The sequence below is a fragment of the Podarcis cretensis genome, assembly GCF_951804945.1.
Source record: "Podarcis cretensis genome assembly, chromosome: 7".
Classification (NCBI taxonomy): Eukaryota; Metazoa; Chordata; class Lepidosauria; order Squamata; family Lacertidae; genus Podarcis; species Podarcis cretensis.
The window spans coordinates 82887567-82901616 of record NC_137176.1 but is presented as its reverse complement, the minus strand read 5'-3'; the positions used below and the strand labels follow the sequence as shown (position 1 = coordinate 82901616).

Genomic DNA, 14050 nt, shown 5'->3' with positions numbered 1-14050 from the left:
CAATTCTATGATATAACTAACTTTGGGAACAATCCTACAGCAAGATCTTCCAGGGTGAGCAGGTTAGGATCCAGTGGATCTCTAACTTCACCAGATAGACTCCTTCATCAGCTCAGCCAGAGATACACCATAGGTAAAGGAAAGGTAAAGGGACCCCTGAGCATTAGGTGCAGTCATGGCCGACTCTGGGGTTGCGGCGCTCATCTCGCTTTACTGGCCGAGGGAGCCGGCATACAGCTTCCAGGTCATGTGGCCAGCATGACTAAGCCGCTTCTGGCGAACCAGAGCAGCGCACGGAAACACCGTTTACCTTCCTGCCGGAGCGGTTCCTATTTATCTACTTGCACTTTGACATGCTTTCAAACTGCTAGGTTGGCAGGAGCAGGGACCGAGCAACGGGAGCTCACCCCGTCGCAGGGATTCGAACCGCTGACCTTCTGATCAGCAAGTCCTAGGCTCTGTGGCCTAACCCACAGTGCCACCTGTGTCCCTTATGAGATACACCATAGAAGTTGCCAAATCTTTGATTTATAATGGTCTGAATAAACTAAAGAATGTTGAGCTTTCTTGCTTTTCCCTTGACAGACATTTCTCCTGAGTCCAGTGGCCTCTTGCTGAGAAACCCAGAAGAAGGTGGTAAGTACTGTACATCTCACAGGTTAACATCACTGTCTTCTCACTCTTCATCTCCAGCCTCTTCTGACAGCACAGCACATAAACAAAGTCATCATTGATTCATAACTTCTTCTTCTTCTTCTTCTTCTTCTTCTTCTTCTTCTTCTCTTCTTCTTCTTCTTCTTCTTCTTCTTCCAGAAATTCCAGTTTGTTACATTTACCCAGTGAATGCCATATGACTGAGTGGTGGGTTTGAACTTAGGTCTCTTCAAGCCCAGTCCAACACTCTGACCCAGGGGTAGCCAATGTGATGTTCTCAGCTCCAACTCCCACCAGCCCATCCATCATAATCAATAGTTGGACATGATGGGAGTTGTATTCCAGCAACATTAGGAAGACACCATGTTGGCTACTCCTGCTTGAAACACAAGCATCAGGGATGGGGTAACCAATAGACCACCACATGTTGCTGGGACTCCAACTCCCATCAGCCCCAGTCAGCATACCCAATGGTCAGGGATCTTGGTAGTTGTGGTCTAGCAACATTTGGAGGGCCACAAGTTTTCTACTTCTGCATTAAACCACAGTGATGCTGCTAAATGTTTTGCAAAGTCTATCATATAGGTAAGGGTAAAGGGACCCCTCACTGTTAAGTCCAGTCACAGATGACATCTTGCTTTACTGACTAAGGAAGCCGGCGTTTGTCCGCAGACAGCTTCCAGTTCATGTGGCCAGCATGAATAAGCTGCTTCTGGCGAACCAGAGCAGCGCATGGAAATGCCATTTACCTTCCCACCAGAATGGTACCTATTTATCTACTTGTACTTTGACGTGCTTTCAACATGCTAGGTTGGCAGGAGCAGAGATCGAGTAACGGGAGCTCACCCCGTTGCAGGGATTTGAACTGCCAACCTTCAGATCGGCAAGCCCTAGGCTCTGTGGTTTAACCCACAGTGCCACCCGCGTCCCCCATTTATCAGAAGAAAAGGAACCAAGGAACAACTATGCAACCTTAATCTAACAACATCTCCCTATATTTGTAACTCATGGGTCATACGTGGAGAGCGGAAAAGTGGTAGGGCTGATGAGATCAATGATAGAGGCTTTTGATAGACCATGGTAGACCAAAGTCCATGACACAGTGAATGTTCCACCAAATACTTGATAGCATGTCAATGACACACTAAGGCCCACTCTGAAATTTCCTTCAGCGGTGAGGGGACTTACCAGACACATCCTCTTTGTATTTTAATTTTAATTTTTTATTGGAATTTTATTTACAACGTAACACAACCCCCCCCCCCACAATACACATTAAACTTGAACATGTGAACATATCATACAACAATACAAACAACCAAATAAAAGACTTCCTTTATCCTTGTGGATATTTAAGTTATAAGAAAAATCTTAATAATTATTCATAAAGGAAACAGTTTATAAGAAGTAAATAAGGAGGCCAGATACAGGATAAGGGATAGAGGACAAACCTCTTTGTAGTGAATCTTTTGTAAGTACAGTAGTTATTTGCTTGAATTTATATGGACAGGAGAATGAATGACTTTTCTGACCAAAGTATTATTTCTGCACTGGATGCTTTTCTTTCAAAACAGTTAATCCACACATGGAGAGCGGCGGAGGCCTCGAAATCATCAGAGATGGAGGTATGTGGTTTCTGGTCCCTGCACTCTGCTTAAAATGCCCTCATAAAAATCACTGGTGTTCAGTGCAAAAAGTTCTAAACCAGTGTGGTGTAGTGGTTAAGAGCGGTGGACTCGTAATCTGGTGAACCGGGTTCGCTTCCCCGCGCCTCCACATGCAGCTGCTGGGTGACCTTGGGCCAGTCACACTTCTCTGAAGTCTCTCAGCCCCACTCACCTCACAGAGTGTTTGTTGTGGAGGAGGAAGGGAAAGGAGAATGTTAGCCGCTTTGAGACTCCTCAGGGTAGTGATAAAGCGGGATATCAAATCCAAACTCCTCCTCCTCTTCTTCTTCTTCTTCTTCTTCTTGATCAGTCCTCATTCTTCTTGGCCTTTGCTTTAGGGTGGGGAGTTGAGATAGGGAAACCTCAACAAATACTGTGCAAAGAGTACAACACATTGTCTGGTTTGCTAACATATACTTTCTGCTTTATTCACGACTAAAGCGCAGGAAGGCCTTGCTGGACCTTTTGGAAACTCCATGCCAAGAGGTAAGTCAGCATCACCCTGTGGTTTATATCCCATGTGATCTGGAACCTTCTTCTTTCCTTATTCCAGATGTTGACAAGATGGATCAAGAGGACAGGAAAAAACACTACACAGGTGTCAAGAAGCACCCCTGTCTTTAATATCTTAACTAAACCAGGAATGAGGCCTCTACACCCTGACACTTTTCAGGCCAGGGACTTTTTAGTGGTGCCTCCCCACCCGTGGAATGACCAAGATTGTTTCGTGGGAATTTAGCTGAGATTTTTAAAGCTAAATCTAAAGTTGCCTGATTTACTCAGTGGTGGCTTCCTAGTTTTTTATATATATTATATGTGTTTGGATTATTAAGGTATTTGGCTAACTTTGTATGGTTTTACTGTTTAAACCAGGGGTCAGCAAACTTTTTCAGCAGGGGGCTGGTCCACTGTCCCTCAGACCTTGTGGGGGGGGGCGGACTATATTTTTTGGGGGGAAATGAACAAATTCCTATGCCCCACAAATAACCCAGAGGTGCATTTAAAATAAAAGGACACATTCTACTCATGTAAAAACACCAGGCAGGCCCCACAAATAACCCAGAGATGCATTTAAAATAAAAGGACACATTCTACTCATGTAAAAACACACTGATTCCCAGACCGTCCGTGGGCCGGATTGAGAAGGCGATTGGGCCGGATCCGGCCCCTGGGCCTTAGTTTGCCTACCCATGGTTTAAACCTATGCCAATAAAGACCAATAATAATAATAATAATAATAATAATAATAATAATAATAATTTATTATTTGTACCCCGCCCATCTGGCTGGGTTTCCACAGGCACTCTGGGCGGCTTCCAACAAAGATGAAAAATACACTAAAATGTCACATATTAAAAACTTCCCTGAACAGGGCTGCCTTCAGATGTCTTCTGAAGGTCAGGTAGTTGTTTATCGCTTTGACATCTGCTGGAAGGGCGTTCCACAGGGCGGGCGCCACTACCGAGAAGGCCCTCTGCCTGGTTCCCTGTAACTTGGCCTCTCGCAGGGAGGGAACCACCAGAAGGCCCTCGGAGCTGGACCTCAGTGTCCAGGCAGAACGGTGGGGGAGGAGACGCTCCTTCAGATATACTGGACCGAGGCCGTTTAGGGCTTTAAAGGTCAGCACCAACACTTTGAATTGTGCTCGGAAACGTACTGGGAGCCAATGACATAAATCAAATTTATTGTTTAGTAGGTGAGTGATTTAATCATGAGTGTGCTTTCAGGGCTGTCAGTGAAAGCCTTCAACACAGAAGAAACCAGTGCTGCTCCACCTGCTATTATTAGCTCAACAGAGCCTGAGTCGGTTTCAACTTCTGATGCTCTTGGGAGATCAACAGACAATGGTAAGTAAGGTGGAATCTACATACATATAAAAAAACGCTGTGAAAATGCTTTTTCAAAAAACGTATTTTGAAAAATACATTGAATTTGCCATAGCTCACTTTCTCCATCTAGTGCCACATTTGTAGTATTGCACTTTACAACACACTTAAAACATTTTATGTACAACTGAATCACTGAGTCTTGAGACTCAGGTATCCATCTGATGGAGGGGAAATGTAAAGTGTCTGTAGAGGTCCATAGACATGTGATTGTTTCTGTTTAGGTGATTATTTATACTATTTGCTATGTCAATTCATCAGCAACGGTCTCTAGTAGGGAGTGCATCATTCCTATTCCCGATTGTGCAATGCTGATCTTCTCTGGTAGTGCTTGACTGTCTGGTCTCATCAGGGTCAGATTCAGTACCCTAAGCTACTGGAGATAATGGGGTCCTTTATATGTCCAGCTGTCCTTTGTCAACAACAAATTGTCACTGTTTTTTTGTGTTGAATATATGCTATATGGTAATTTTTGGACCTAATAAGTATCTAAAGCCATTTGCACATTACAAAATATGTATTTTATCGAAGTAATTATTGACCTGAAATACAATTTAGATGAAGTATATTAATAGTGAAATACAATTAAGACGAAGTATATTAATAGTGAAATAATTGTTAAGCTCTAACTTAAATTGATTTTGTATTCACAACAAACTTACTAATGCAAACACATTGGCATTTGGCAATAACAAAAGTTCATTTAGAAACAGAGTTTACAAAGACTCGTAATCTAGTCTCTAGAAACTTGCTATAACATAAAATAATAATAGCAAACCAGTGATATTTTAGGGAGCAGGCTAGCAGGCGGGGCCTATTACTTACATCCTAGGAGCCTACACAACACAAAACACTGTCTATCAACACAAAACATCTATCTATCTATCTATCTATCTATCTATCTATCTATCTATCTACCTATCATCTATCTATCTATCATCTATCTATCTATCTATCTATCTATCTATCTATCTATCTATCTATCTATCATCTATCTATTTATCTATCATCTATATCTATCTATCTATCTATCTATCTATCTATCTATCTATCTATCTATCTATCTATCTATCTATCTATCATCTATCTATATCTATCTATCTATCTATCTATCTATCTATCTATCTATCTATCTATCTATCATCTATCATCTCTATCATTTATCTATCCTTACCATTTTAACTGACCACTTGATGCAATTGATTTGATGGACATCTAACCCATGCAAGTTTATATCACAATAAATTGTTCGTTTTAAGAGTGCCTGGAGATTCTTTGTGTTATTTTGTGGGGTTCTTTTAAAAACCAGTTAGGTTTATTTAAAGCTTGTGGTCCTAAAAACAAAACAAAAAACCTCATTTTATCTGATCTACAGGGAATCATTTCAAAATGCTGGTGTCCTTCTACCGAGGCTCCATAGAGAGCATTCTCACATACTGTATTTGTGCCTGGTTCTCCAGTTGTATAGCTAGGAAGAGGAAGGTGCTCCAGAAGGTCATAACCACAGCCCAAAGGATTATTGGTCATCCTCTCCCATCTTTGGAAGAACTGTACAGTTCCCGTTGTCTTAGGAAAGCAAACAACATCCTGCAGGATGCATCTCACCCGGGATACAGTCTGTTTGCACTACTGCCTTCTGGCAGGAGATATAGAAACATCAAGTCAAGGACAAATAGACTGAAAAATAGTTTCTATCCAAGAGCTGTGGCCTTTTTAAATGCTGTAACTCGATAGTGTGACCTGGGAGTTTGATGGGTGTGGGTGTGGGTGTGGCTGGAATGTGGTTTGTTTGGTTGTTGTTGTTGTTTTGCTTTTGTTGTTTTTAAGGGATGGCATCCAATTTCGTTGCACTTGTGCAATGTTGCACTTGTGTAATGACAATAAAGAATCTATCTATGTCTATCTATCTAATAGCTGAAGAAGAAGGTAGAACTTTTTCTACAATATCTCCAGAAGAGACGCCAGATCCTGATGAAACCTTTGGAGAAGGTGAGAAGAGGATGATCTTGCTCCTTCACTGGATCTGACCCATCCACTAAAAATTAAAGATCAGGGTGTGTCTGCTCAGCTCAGGAATTTGCGACTAGTATCAGAACTAACCTCACAAATCCTTTTGCACTAGAAATCCACTCCTGGTTTTCCTCCTAACATTCCTTTTCAGCATCCTAATTTAAAGCAGGTGGGGAGGGGTGGGAATCTTTTTAGTTGCTGAAGTTATGAAGCTGCAACATAGCTCAACTGGTAGTGCATGGGAGTCCTAATCTCTGGATCATGGGTTCGAGCCCCATGTGGGGCAAAAAAATCCTGCATTGCAGGGGTTGGACTAGACAACCCTCGTGGTCCCTTCCAACTCTACAGTTCTATGATTCTATGATCAGACAGTTGGGGGGGGGTCAGGGACTGTGCTGAGGAGGGCTGGACTGAGAAGGAATGGTGGGAACCACCCCCTACTTCTGATCTGGATCCTGACTCTTCCCAGGAGCAGGAGGACAGTATAGATTTGGAACAGTGGTTTGCAGAGGGTCATAGTTCAGAAGGCAGAAGCTGGGAAATACTGGATGGGGAACAGCTAGGAGAAGGAACACTGGGAGAAAGAGAGTTAACAGATTCACAGTCGTTGGACAGCATTCCTCCGATCTCAACAAAGTCGAGAAGAGCTCAGAAAGTCTCAGAACAGAAAGTTACAAACTCAGATTACAAGACATAGTAGTGACGTAGATTAACAGGGATGGAAGGGAGTGTGATCCTTAATTGGGAGCACCGCCATTTCTAGGAGATCTGTTCTTTGTTCTCTCGCTGTGATTATTAAAGTTTCCAACCGGTAAGATATTCCTTTATTTGATTTTCTTATCTATTGCCACAGGGGGAGGAAGCCAATTCCTCAAAACCTGATAGGGGGTTGTTGTTGTTTAGTTGTTTAGTCGTGCCCAGCTCTTCGTGACCCCATGGACCAGAGCACACCAGGCACTCCTGTCTTCCATTGCCTCCTGCAGTTTGGCCAGACTCATGTTGGTAGCTTCGAGAACACTGTCCAACCAGCTCATCCTCTGTCGTCCCCTTCTCCTTGTGCCCTCCATCTTCCCCAACATCAGGGTCTTTTCCAGGGAGTCTTCTCTTCTTACGAGGTGGCCAAAGTATTGGAGCCTCTGCTTCACAATCTGTCTTTCCAGTGAGCACTCAGGGCTGATTTCCTTCAGAATGGAGAGGTTGGATCTTCTTGCAGTCCATGGGACTCTCAAGAGTCTCCTCCAGCACCATAATTCAAAAGCATCAATTCTTCGGCGATCAGCCTTCTTTATGGTCCAGCTCTCACTTCCATACATCACTGCTGGGAAAAACATAGCTTTAACTATATGGGCCTTTGTTGGCAAGGTGATGTCTCTGCTTTTTAAGATGCTGTCTAGGTTTGTCATTGCTTTGCTAGGTTTGTCATTTTGTCATAGGGGGTCAGTTTCCTACAAATCACAAGGAGATCCCAACCTATTTTCTGCCTACCCTGGCATAAAGAATGCTAGGGAGGACTACAACAACCAGAAGGTCTCCAATGATAGAATCATATGACTCAGATTTCTACTTCTTTCTATAGTTTGTGACCGGTTTACGTTCCTGCAACTGAGAGACAACGGAAGAGTCAAGCGAGTGCTCCCACAGTTGGGGGAGATGCTGTATTGCTTAACCGACCGATGCCCAGAGGACTTTGAGTTATACGGATGTTATTGTGGGCAGGAAGGAAGAGGCCACCCAATGGATGAACTGGACAGGTTGCTCCTGGCAAACACTTTTGACACAAAATAGCAGCAAGCAAACAATAACCTCAGCAGCACCAGCACACATTTCTGTAGTAAAATACATTTAATGTTAAAAAATGGGTATCTCGCCATTTGTGCCCCAAACGCTGCCTAGGATGGCTTGCAACATAATAAAAATATATAGTCAACCCATGGCAGCCATTTTGTATTGGGACTTTTCAAGATATTTGTTCAGACAGTTTATATTTTTTTTAAAAAAACTCCCACCAAATGCACTGGTCATTGGTAAAATCAATGAAATCCAATGAAATGCAGTAAATAGAAAGAATTTCAGAAAGACAGAAGTGGAATATAGACACATATTTAAAAAACGCTGTGAAAATGCTTTAAAAAAAGTTTTTTAAATATATTGAATTTGCCATAAGCGCACCCTCGCCATCTAGTGTTGCATTTGTATAATGCACTTAAAACACACTTAAAACATTATATTTGCAGCTGTATAGTTGAGTCCAGAGTCTCAAACATTCAAAGCACACAACTTTGGAGAAAGAATCCTGGGAATTATAGTTTGCTAACGGTGCTGGGAAGTGTAGTGCTTGGAGTAATAAACCACTGTTTCTGTTTCTGATGGTTCCACAAGCATGCCTTGTCATGACCAACAAAGCAGTGTTTGGATAATTCCAAGGCATTTGACAAAAGTGACCTAGAAAAACACTGACAAATTTTTATGGGATCCAGACAATACAAAGAATTCAGAAGACTTAACACTTTGGCGCTTTTTGCGTAACTACAGGTGCTGCTTCTCTCATCACTGCTGCCTGGAGCAAGTCAAGAAACTTGGATGCCGTCCAGAAAGAAATTCGCGGTCTGAGGTTGTGTGCTTTGATCGCACGCCAAAGTGTAAGTTTGGGATGAAAGATGATTCCTTTCTTCCCTGTTACAATAAAAGGCAACATAAACATCAGTACCAGTTGCTGGAGAACTCAGAAGGAGAGAGTGATGTTGTGTTCAGGTCTTGTTTACAGGCTTCCCATGGCTGTTGGGTTGGCCACTTGTGAGAACAGAATGCTGGACAGATGTGCCACTGGCTATTCTTATCTTCGTATGATAGTGTTTTTTACCCACTATGTGTAAGGTAAAGATAAAGGGACCCCTGACCAATAGGTCCAGTTGTGGCTGACTCTGGGGTTGCAGCGCTCATCTCGCTTTACTGTCCGAGGGTGCTGGCATACAGCTTCTGGGTCATGTGGCCAGCATGACTAAGCCGCTTCTGGTGAACCAGAGCAGCGCGCGGAAATGCCATTTATCTTCCCGCAGGAGTGGTACCTATTTATCTACTTGCACTTTGACGTGCTTTCAAACTGCTAGGTGGGCAGGAGCTGGGACCAAGCAACAGAAGATCACCCCATCGTGGGGATTTGAACTGCCAACCTTCTGATTAGCAAGTCCTAGGCTCTGTGGTTAACCCACAGCTCCACACGCATCCCTTCCCACTATGTGTAAGAATGCTCAAATGGGAACATCATCTGCATAGGGCCAGAGTTTCTACCTGCCCGCAGACTGACTCGCCAGAGTGGTGCATGCTCTAGTTATCTCCCGCTTGGACTACTGCAATGCCCTCTATGTAGGGCTACCTTTGAAGGTGATCTGGAAACTGCAATTAATCCAGAATGTGGCAGCTAGACTAGTGACTGGGAGCGACCGCCAAGACCATATAACACTGAAAAGACCTACATTGGCTCCCAATGTTTCCAAGCACAATTCAAAGTGTTGGTGCTGACCTTTAAAGTCCTAAACAGCCTTGGCCCAGTATACCTGAAGGAGTGTCTCCACCCCCATCATTCAGCCTGGACACTGAGGTCCAGCTCCAAGGGCCTTCTGCAAGTTCCCTCGCTACGAGAAGTGAGGTTACAGGGAACCAGGCAGAGGGCCTTCTCGGTAGTGGCGCCCACCCTGTGGAACGCCCTCCCATCAGATGTCAAGGAAATAAACAACTATCTGACTTTTAGAAGACATCTGAAGGCAACCCTGTTTAAGGGAGTTTTTAATGTTTGATGTTTTGTCGCATTTTTAATATTCTGTTGGGAGCTGCCCAGAGTGGCTGGGGAAACCTAGCCAGATCTTTCAGACGTCTTCAAGCAATCCTTATTTTAGTGTCAGAACTGGCTCATGACATTTAGCTGCCCGAGGCAGAGGACAAAATTGTCCCCGCTCCATGTACCAAACTCAGCCAGCCTAGCTGAATGTTGTTTCAGTGCCAGTGATGAGAGAAGCTCTTCCTGGGATCCAGGGCATACTATCTTGCACATATAGTTCTGTCCTCTTAACAGCAACAAGGTCAAACTCCAAATGTTATGGGCACTCCAGCTCCCATCAGTCCCAGATAACATGACCAATGGTCAGGGATGATGTGAATTACAGTCCAACAACATCTGGAGGCTTGCATATTCCCCATCACACATCTAGCCAAAGGGGGGGGGGGAAGATGTATTTCCAACTTTGATATACTTTTTTTTTTTTTTTTTTTGCAACAAAAGAGGTTTCTAATGCAGTCAGTAAAGGTAAAGTTAAAGGAACCCCTGACCAATAGGTCCAGTTGTAACTGACTCTGGGGTTGCGGCACTCATTTCACTTTATTGGCCGAGGGAGCCGGCATACAGCTTCCGGGTCATGTGGCCAGCATGACTAAGCCACTTCTGGCGAACCAGAGCAGCGCACGGAAATGCCATTTACCTTCCTGCTGGAGTGGTACCTATTTATCTACTTGCACTTTGACACCGTCGCGGGGATTTGAACCGCCGACCTTCTGATCGGCAAGTCCTAGGCTCTGTGGTTTAACCCACAGCGCCACCCGCGTCCTCTAATGCAGTCAGTACAGCCACTTAAATCGGCATAAATGAATGAGCAAATAAAATCAACGTAGCAATACTGCATTTTCAATGTAACATTGTTTGATCTAGAGCAGAGATCTCAAAACTTTTTGACAAGCAGCACTCCCCCGAAAAATATGTATTCACTCACCATGAAGTTGTTACAGTAAATGCCACTTTTTTATTTTATTTTTTTAAAAATTGCTGGTACTGCATAGCCCCTGAAAACAAAACCCCCACTACTGGTGACACACTTTTTAGACATACATTATTCTGAGACACAGTAATTCAGTTTTCCTAGTTCGTAAAGCTCTGATCTAGAGTTTGGCTTTTGCCAATTCACCACAAACCAGGGTAAACAGAGTTATTGTTACTAGGCAACAGGAACCTGTTATGGATGCAGCCATTCATTCCTCCAAGGAAAGGGAATTCCACAGTTGGGGGGGGGGACTGCTTTGAAACCCCCCACAGATTCCCACACAATGTACAACCATTGCTGGTGGGAAGGGGAAAACCTCCTTCATCTGACCTACAGGCCCAGGACAGGCTAGTAAGGGTAGAGGCATGTCAAGAACGGGACCGCCTCTCCTGGTATGCCCTGCGGAGGACCTTAAGGTCCACAAATGACAACATTTTGGAGGTCCCAGGTCGCAAGATTGATCTCAACTAGGACCAGGGCCTTTTCAACACCAGCCTAGACTTGGTGGAAAGCTCTGTCACAAGAGACACGGGCCTTGCGGGACTTGACATCTTTCCGCAGGGCCTGCAAAACAGAGCTGTTCCACCTGGCCTTTGGTTTGGACTCAGTCTGACCCTTATTTTTCCCTCCCCTTGCGGGTTTGATCTATGGGCTACTTTTAAAATGAGGCTGCATTTTAAATTGCATTTTAACCTGTATTTTAAATCTATTATGTTTTTACTGTAATTTTACTGGTGTTAGCAACCCTGAGCACAGCTGCCAATTTCCCTCTTTTTTAAGGGAAATTCCCTTATTCCAAATAGGATTCCTCACAAGGAAAGGGAAAGGCTCTGGCTGGGGAGGGCAGGGTATAAATAATTTATTATTATTATTATTATTATTATTATTATTATTATTATTATTTTACAAGAAACCTAGGATGGGGGGCTCAAAAGGGAGAGCCAGAGGAGCTGCCTCTGCTGCCTCCCGATTCATTTGAGGCAGCTGCCCCACTTTGCCTCATGGTAGGGCTGGCCCTGATTGTTATCTAGTCCAATTTTGACAAACTAACACGAACCATCTTTTTCTTAGGTATCGGATGGACGATGTGCGAAAAGCTTCAGTGTTCCTGCGATAAGGCGGCGGCTGAGTGTATGGCAGCTGCCTCTTTCAACGAAAGCATGGGGTCTCCAAACAGACAAGCCTGTCCGGAGCCAGAGGTTAAATTGTTCTGCCGCAGGGGAGGGCATGAAAGACCCCTGAGCGGCGCTGGGATCAGCTCCAGGGCTTCCAGTGAGGAAGAGAGAAGCAGTGAGGAGACCGATCCGGCGAAGAGCCTTTTGGGAAGAAGGAAGAGGTCAGCACGCCTTGCCCGGGGAATCTCCAGAGCTGTACGGCTGCAAAGAAGATAACTGGTGTTTCTCTTGCACCAGTTAGGAAGCTATCAGGAGTAGGGAATGTATGAAATTAGTACTGTCTGTTCTGCTCTTTATGTGACATTAAAGTGAGCTGGTTTCGTTCCTCTGCTGCTCGGCTCCTGCCGGATACATTGCTATCCCTCCTGCTGTTTGCTATGGCTCCATTATATTGTTTGTTGTCATCATTTTGTCATAATCTATGCTGCTGAGTCACACTATATTTACAAATCAGTAGCCTTCCCTGCATGATCCCTTTCAAAGCTAAAGAATTTCTAGAGGGGTAGCCCTGATAGTCTTTTGCAGCAACGATTACCCCCCAAAAAGCTTGTGACACCTTAAAGACAAATTTAATAAAGTGGCCAGCTATGGCTGAAAATCTAACCATGTATATTCAGAAGTAAGTCCCATTGGTTTCAGTGGGGCTTACTCTCAGGTAAGCAATGTTACGATACGATAATGATACGATAATCTTTATTGTCATTGTCCCATACAGAACAACGAAATTGAAAAAATCTACCTCAGACGTTCAAAAACCAACAAGACTGCTATCCCAGCTGTCCCAGCCTGGTTAACCCCCTAAAAACTCTGATACCCCATAATTAAATACAATATACTCCCACTGAGTCTATCTTACACTGCGTTTAAAACCAAAATCGCATCTGGATAGAAACTGTTTCTCAGGCGGCTAATCCTAGTATTTATAACCCTGTACCTTCTTCCAGAAGGCAGAAGCTGAAAGAGATAATTTCCGGGGTGTGTACTATCCTGCGCTATCTCTGCAGCTTTCTTATGATACCTGGAAGCATAGATTTCATCCAAGGTGGGAATAATGCACCCAATTATTCTCTCTGCAGTCTTTACAACCCTGGACAGCATTGTTTTTTCCATCCTTGGCTCAGCACATCACAAGGCCATTAAAAGCCTAAGGCAACCATAAAATAGCATGTAATTTCAGGAAGACACGTGCAAACAATGCGGCTTATTTTCACTTTTCCCTTTATTTGCTTAAATATAGATTACAGAAAGTGTGTTCTACATTTCACAAAAGCTTTTCATTAGGTAAAAGTCAGGGAAACATGAGCGGTGAAAGGAATAAACTAGCCATATTTTCACTCTGGACAATTTGAAAATCTGAAGCGTGTGAATCTGCATTTTTTAGATTTAGCAGTGTTTTCCTCCAGAGAGTTAGGAAGCTAGAAAAAGAAATGAAAACAAAGAGCTGGACTATGTGGATCCCAGGAAAGGGGCTTTAGTATTCACACATGAATCCCAACTGGTCTGTAGAGATCTGTACCAGGTGACATTTCCCACAAAGGGGTTTGTGTTTGTTGGATAAAGTGACATGCTTCAGATGGATACCAAGAAGAATAAGACAGTAGTAACACAACTATGAATGCACCAATGGTGCACAAAAACCATTGGCTGCTACAAGTCTTTTACATTTTTTTAGAAAATATTGATTACATACAATGCAATACTGGAAGTGTGCAAGCAAAGGGAAGTTTTTTTAGACACTTTGGAGGTGCTTCGTTCACATGCACGACTGAAGGAAAAGGGAAATCACATCTGCAGGGCTCAAGGTGTGGTTCTGAGGGGGAAATTGCTGCTTCACTTCAATTGTAAGTTTT

The 14050-nt window shown here is 43.5% G+C and overlaps 1 protein-coding gene across 1 annotated transcript in view; it reads left to right on the top strand.

Annotated features, from left to right (window-relative positions):
* The window catches only part of OC90 (otoconin 90), a 28842-nt gene extending 16312 nt beyond the window's left edge, over positions 1-12530 (top strand). The window contains exons 12-19 of the mRNA XM_079984583.1: positions 586-636; positions 2229-2279; positions 2763-2807; positions 4049-4168; positions 6122-6196; positions 7794-7968; positions 8750-8856; positions 12097-12530. Of these exons, the coding sequence (XP_079840709.1) occupies positions 586-636; positions 2229-2279; positions 2763-2807; positions 4049-4168; positions 6122-6196; positions 7794-7968; positions 8750-8856; positions 12097-12416 (944 nt within the window). The 3' untranslated portion in view covers positions 12417-12530. The remainder of the gene's footprint in view (positions 1-585; positions 637-2228; positions 2280-2762; positions 2808-4048; positions 4169-6121; positions 6197-7793; positions 7969-8749; positions 8857-12096) is intronic.
* The last annotated feature ends 1520 nt before the right edge of the window (positions 12531-14050 follow it).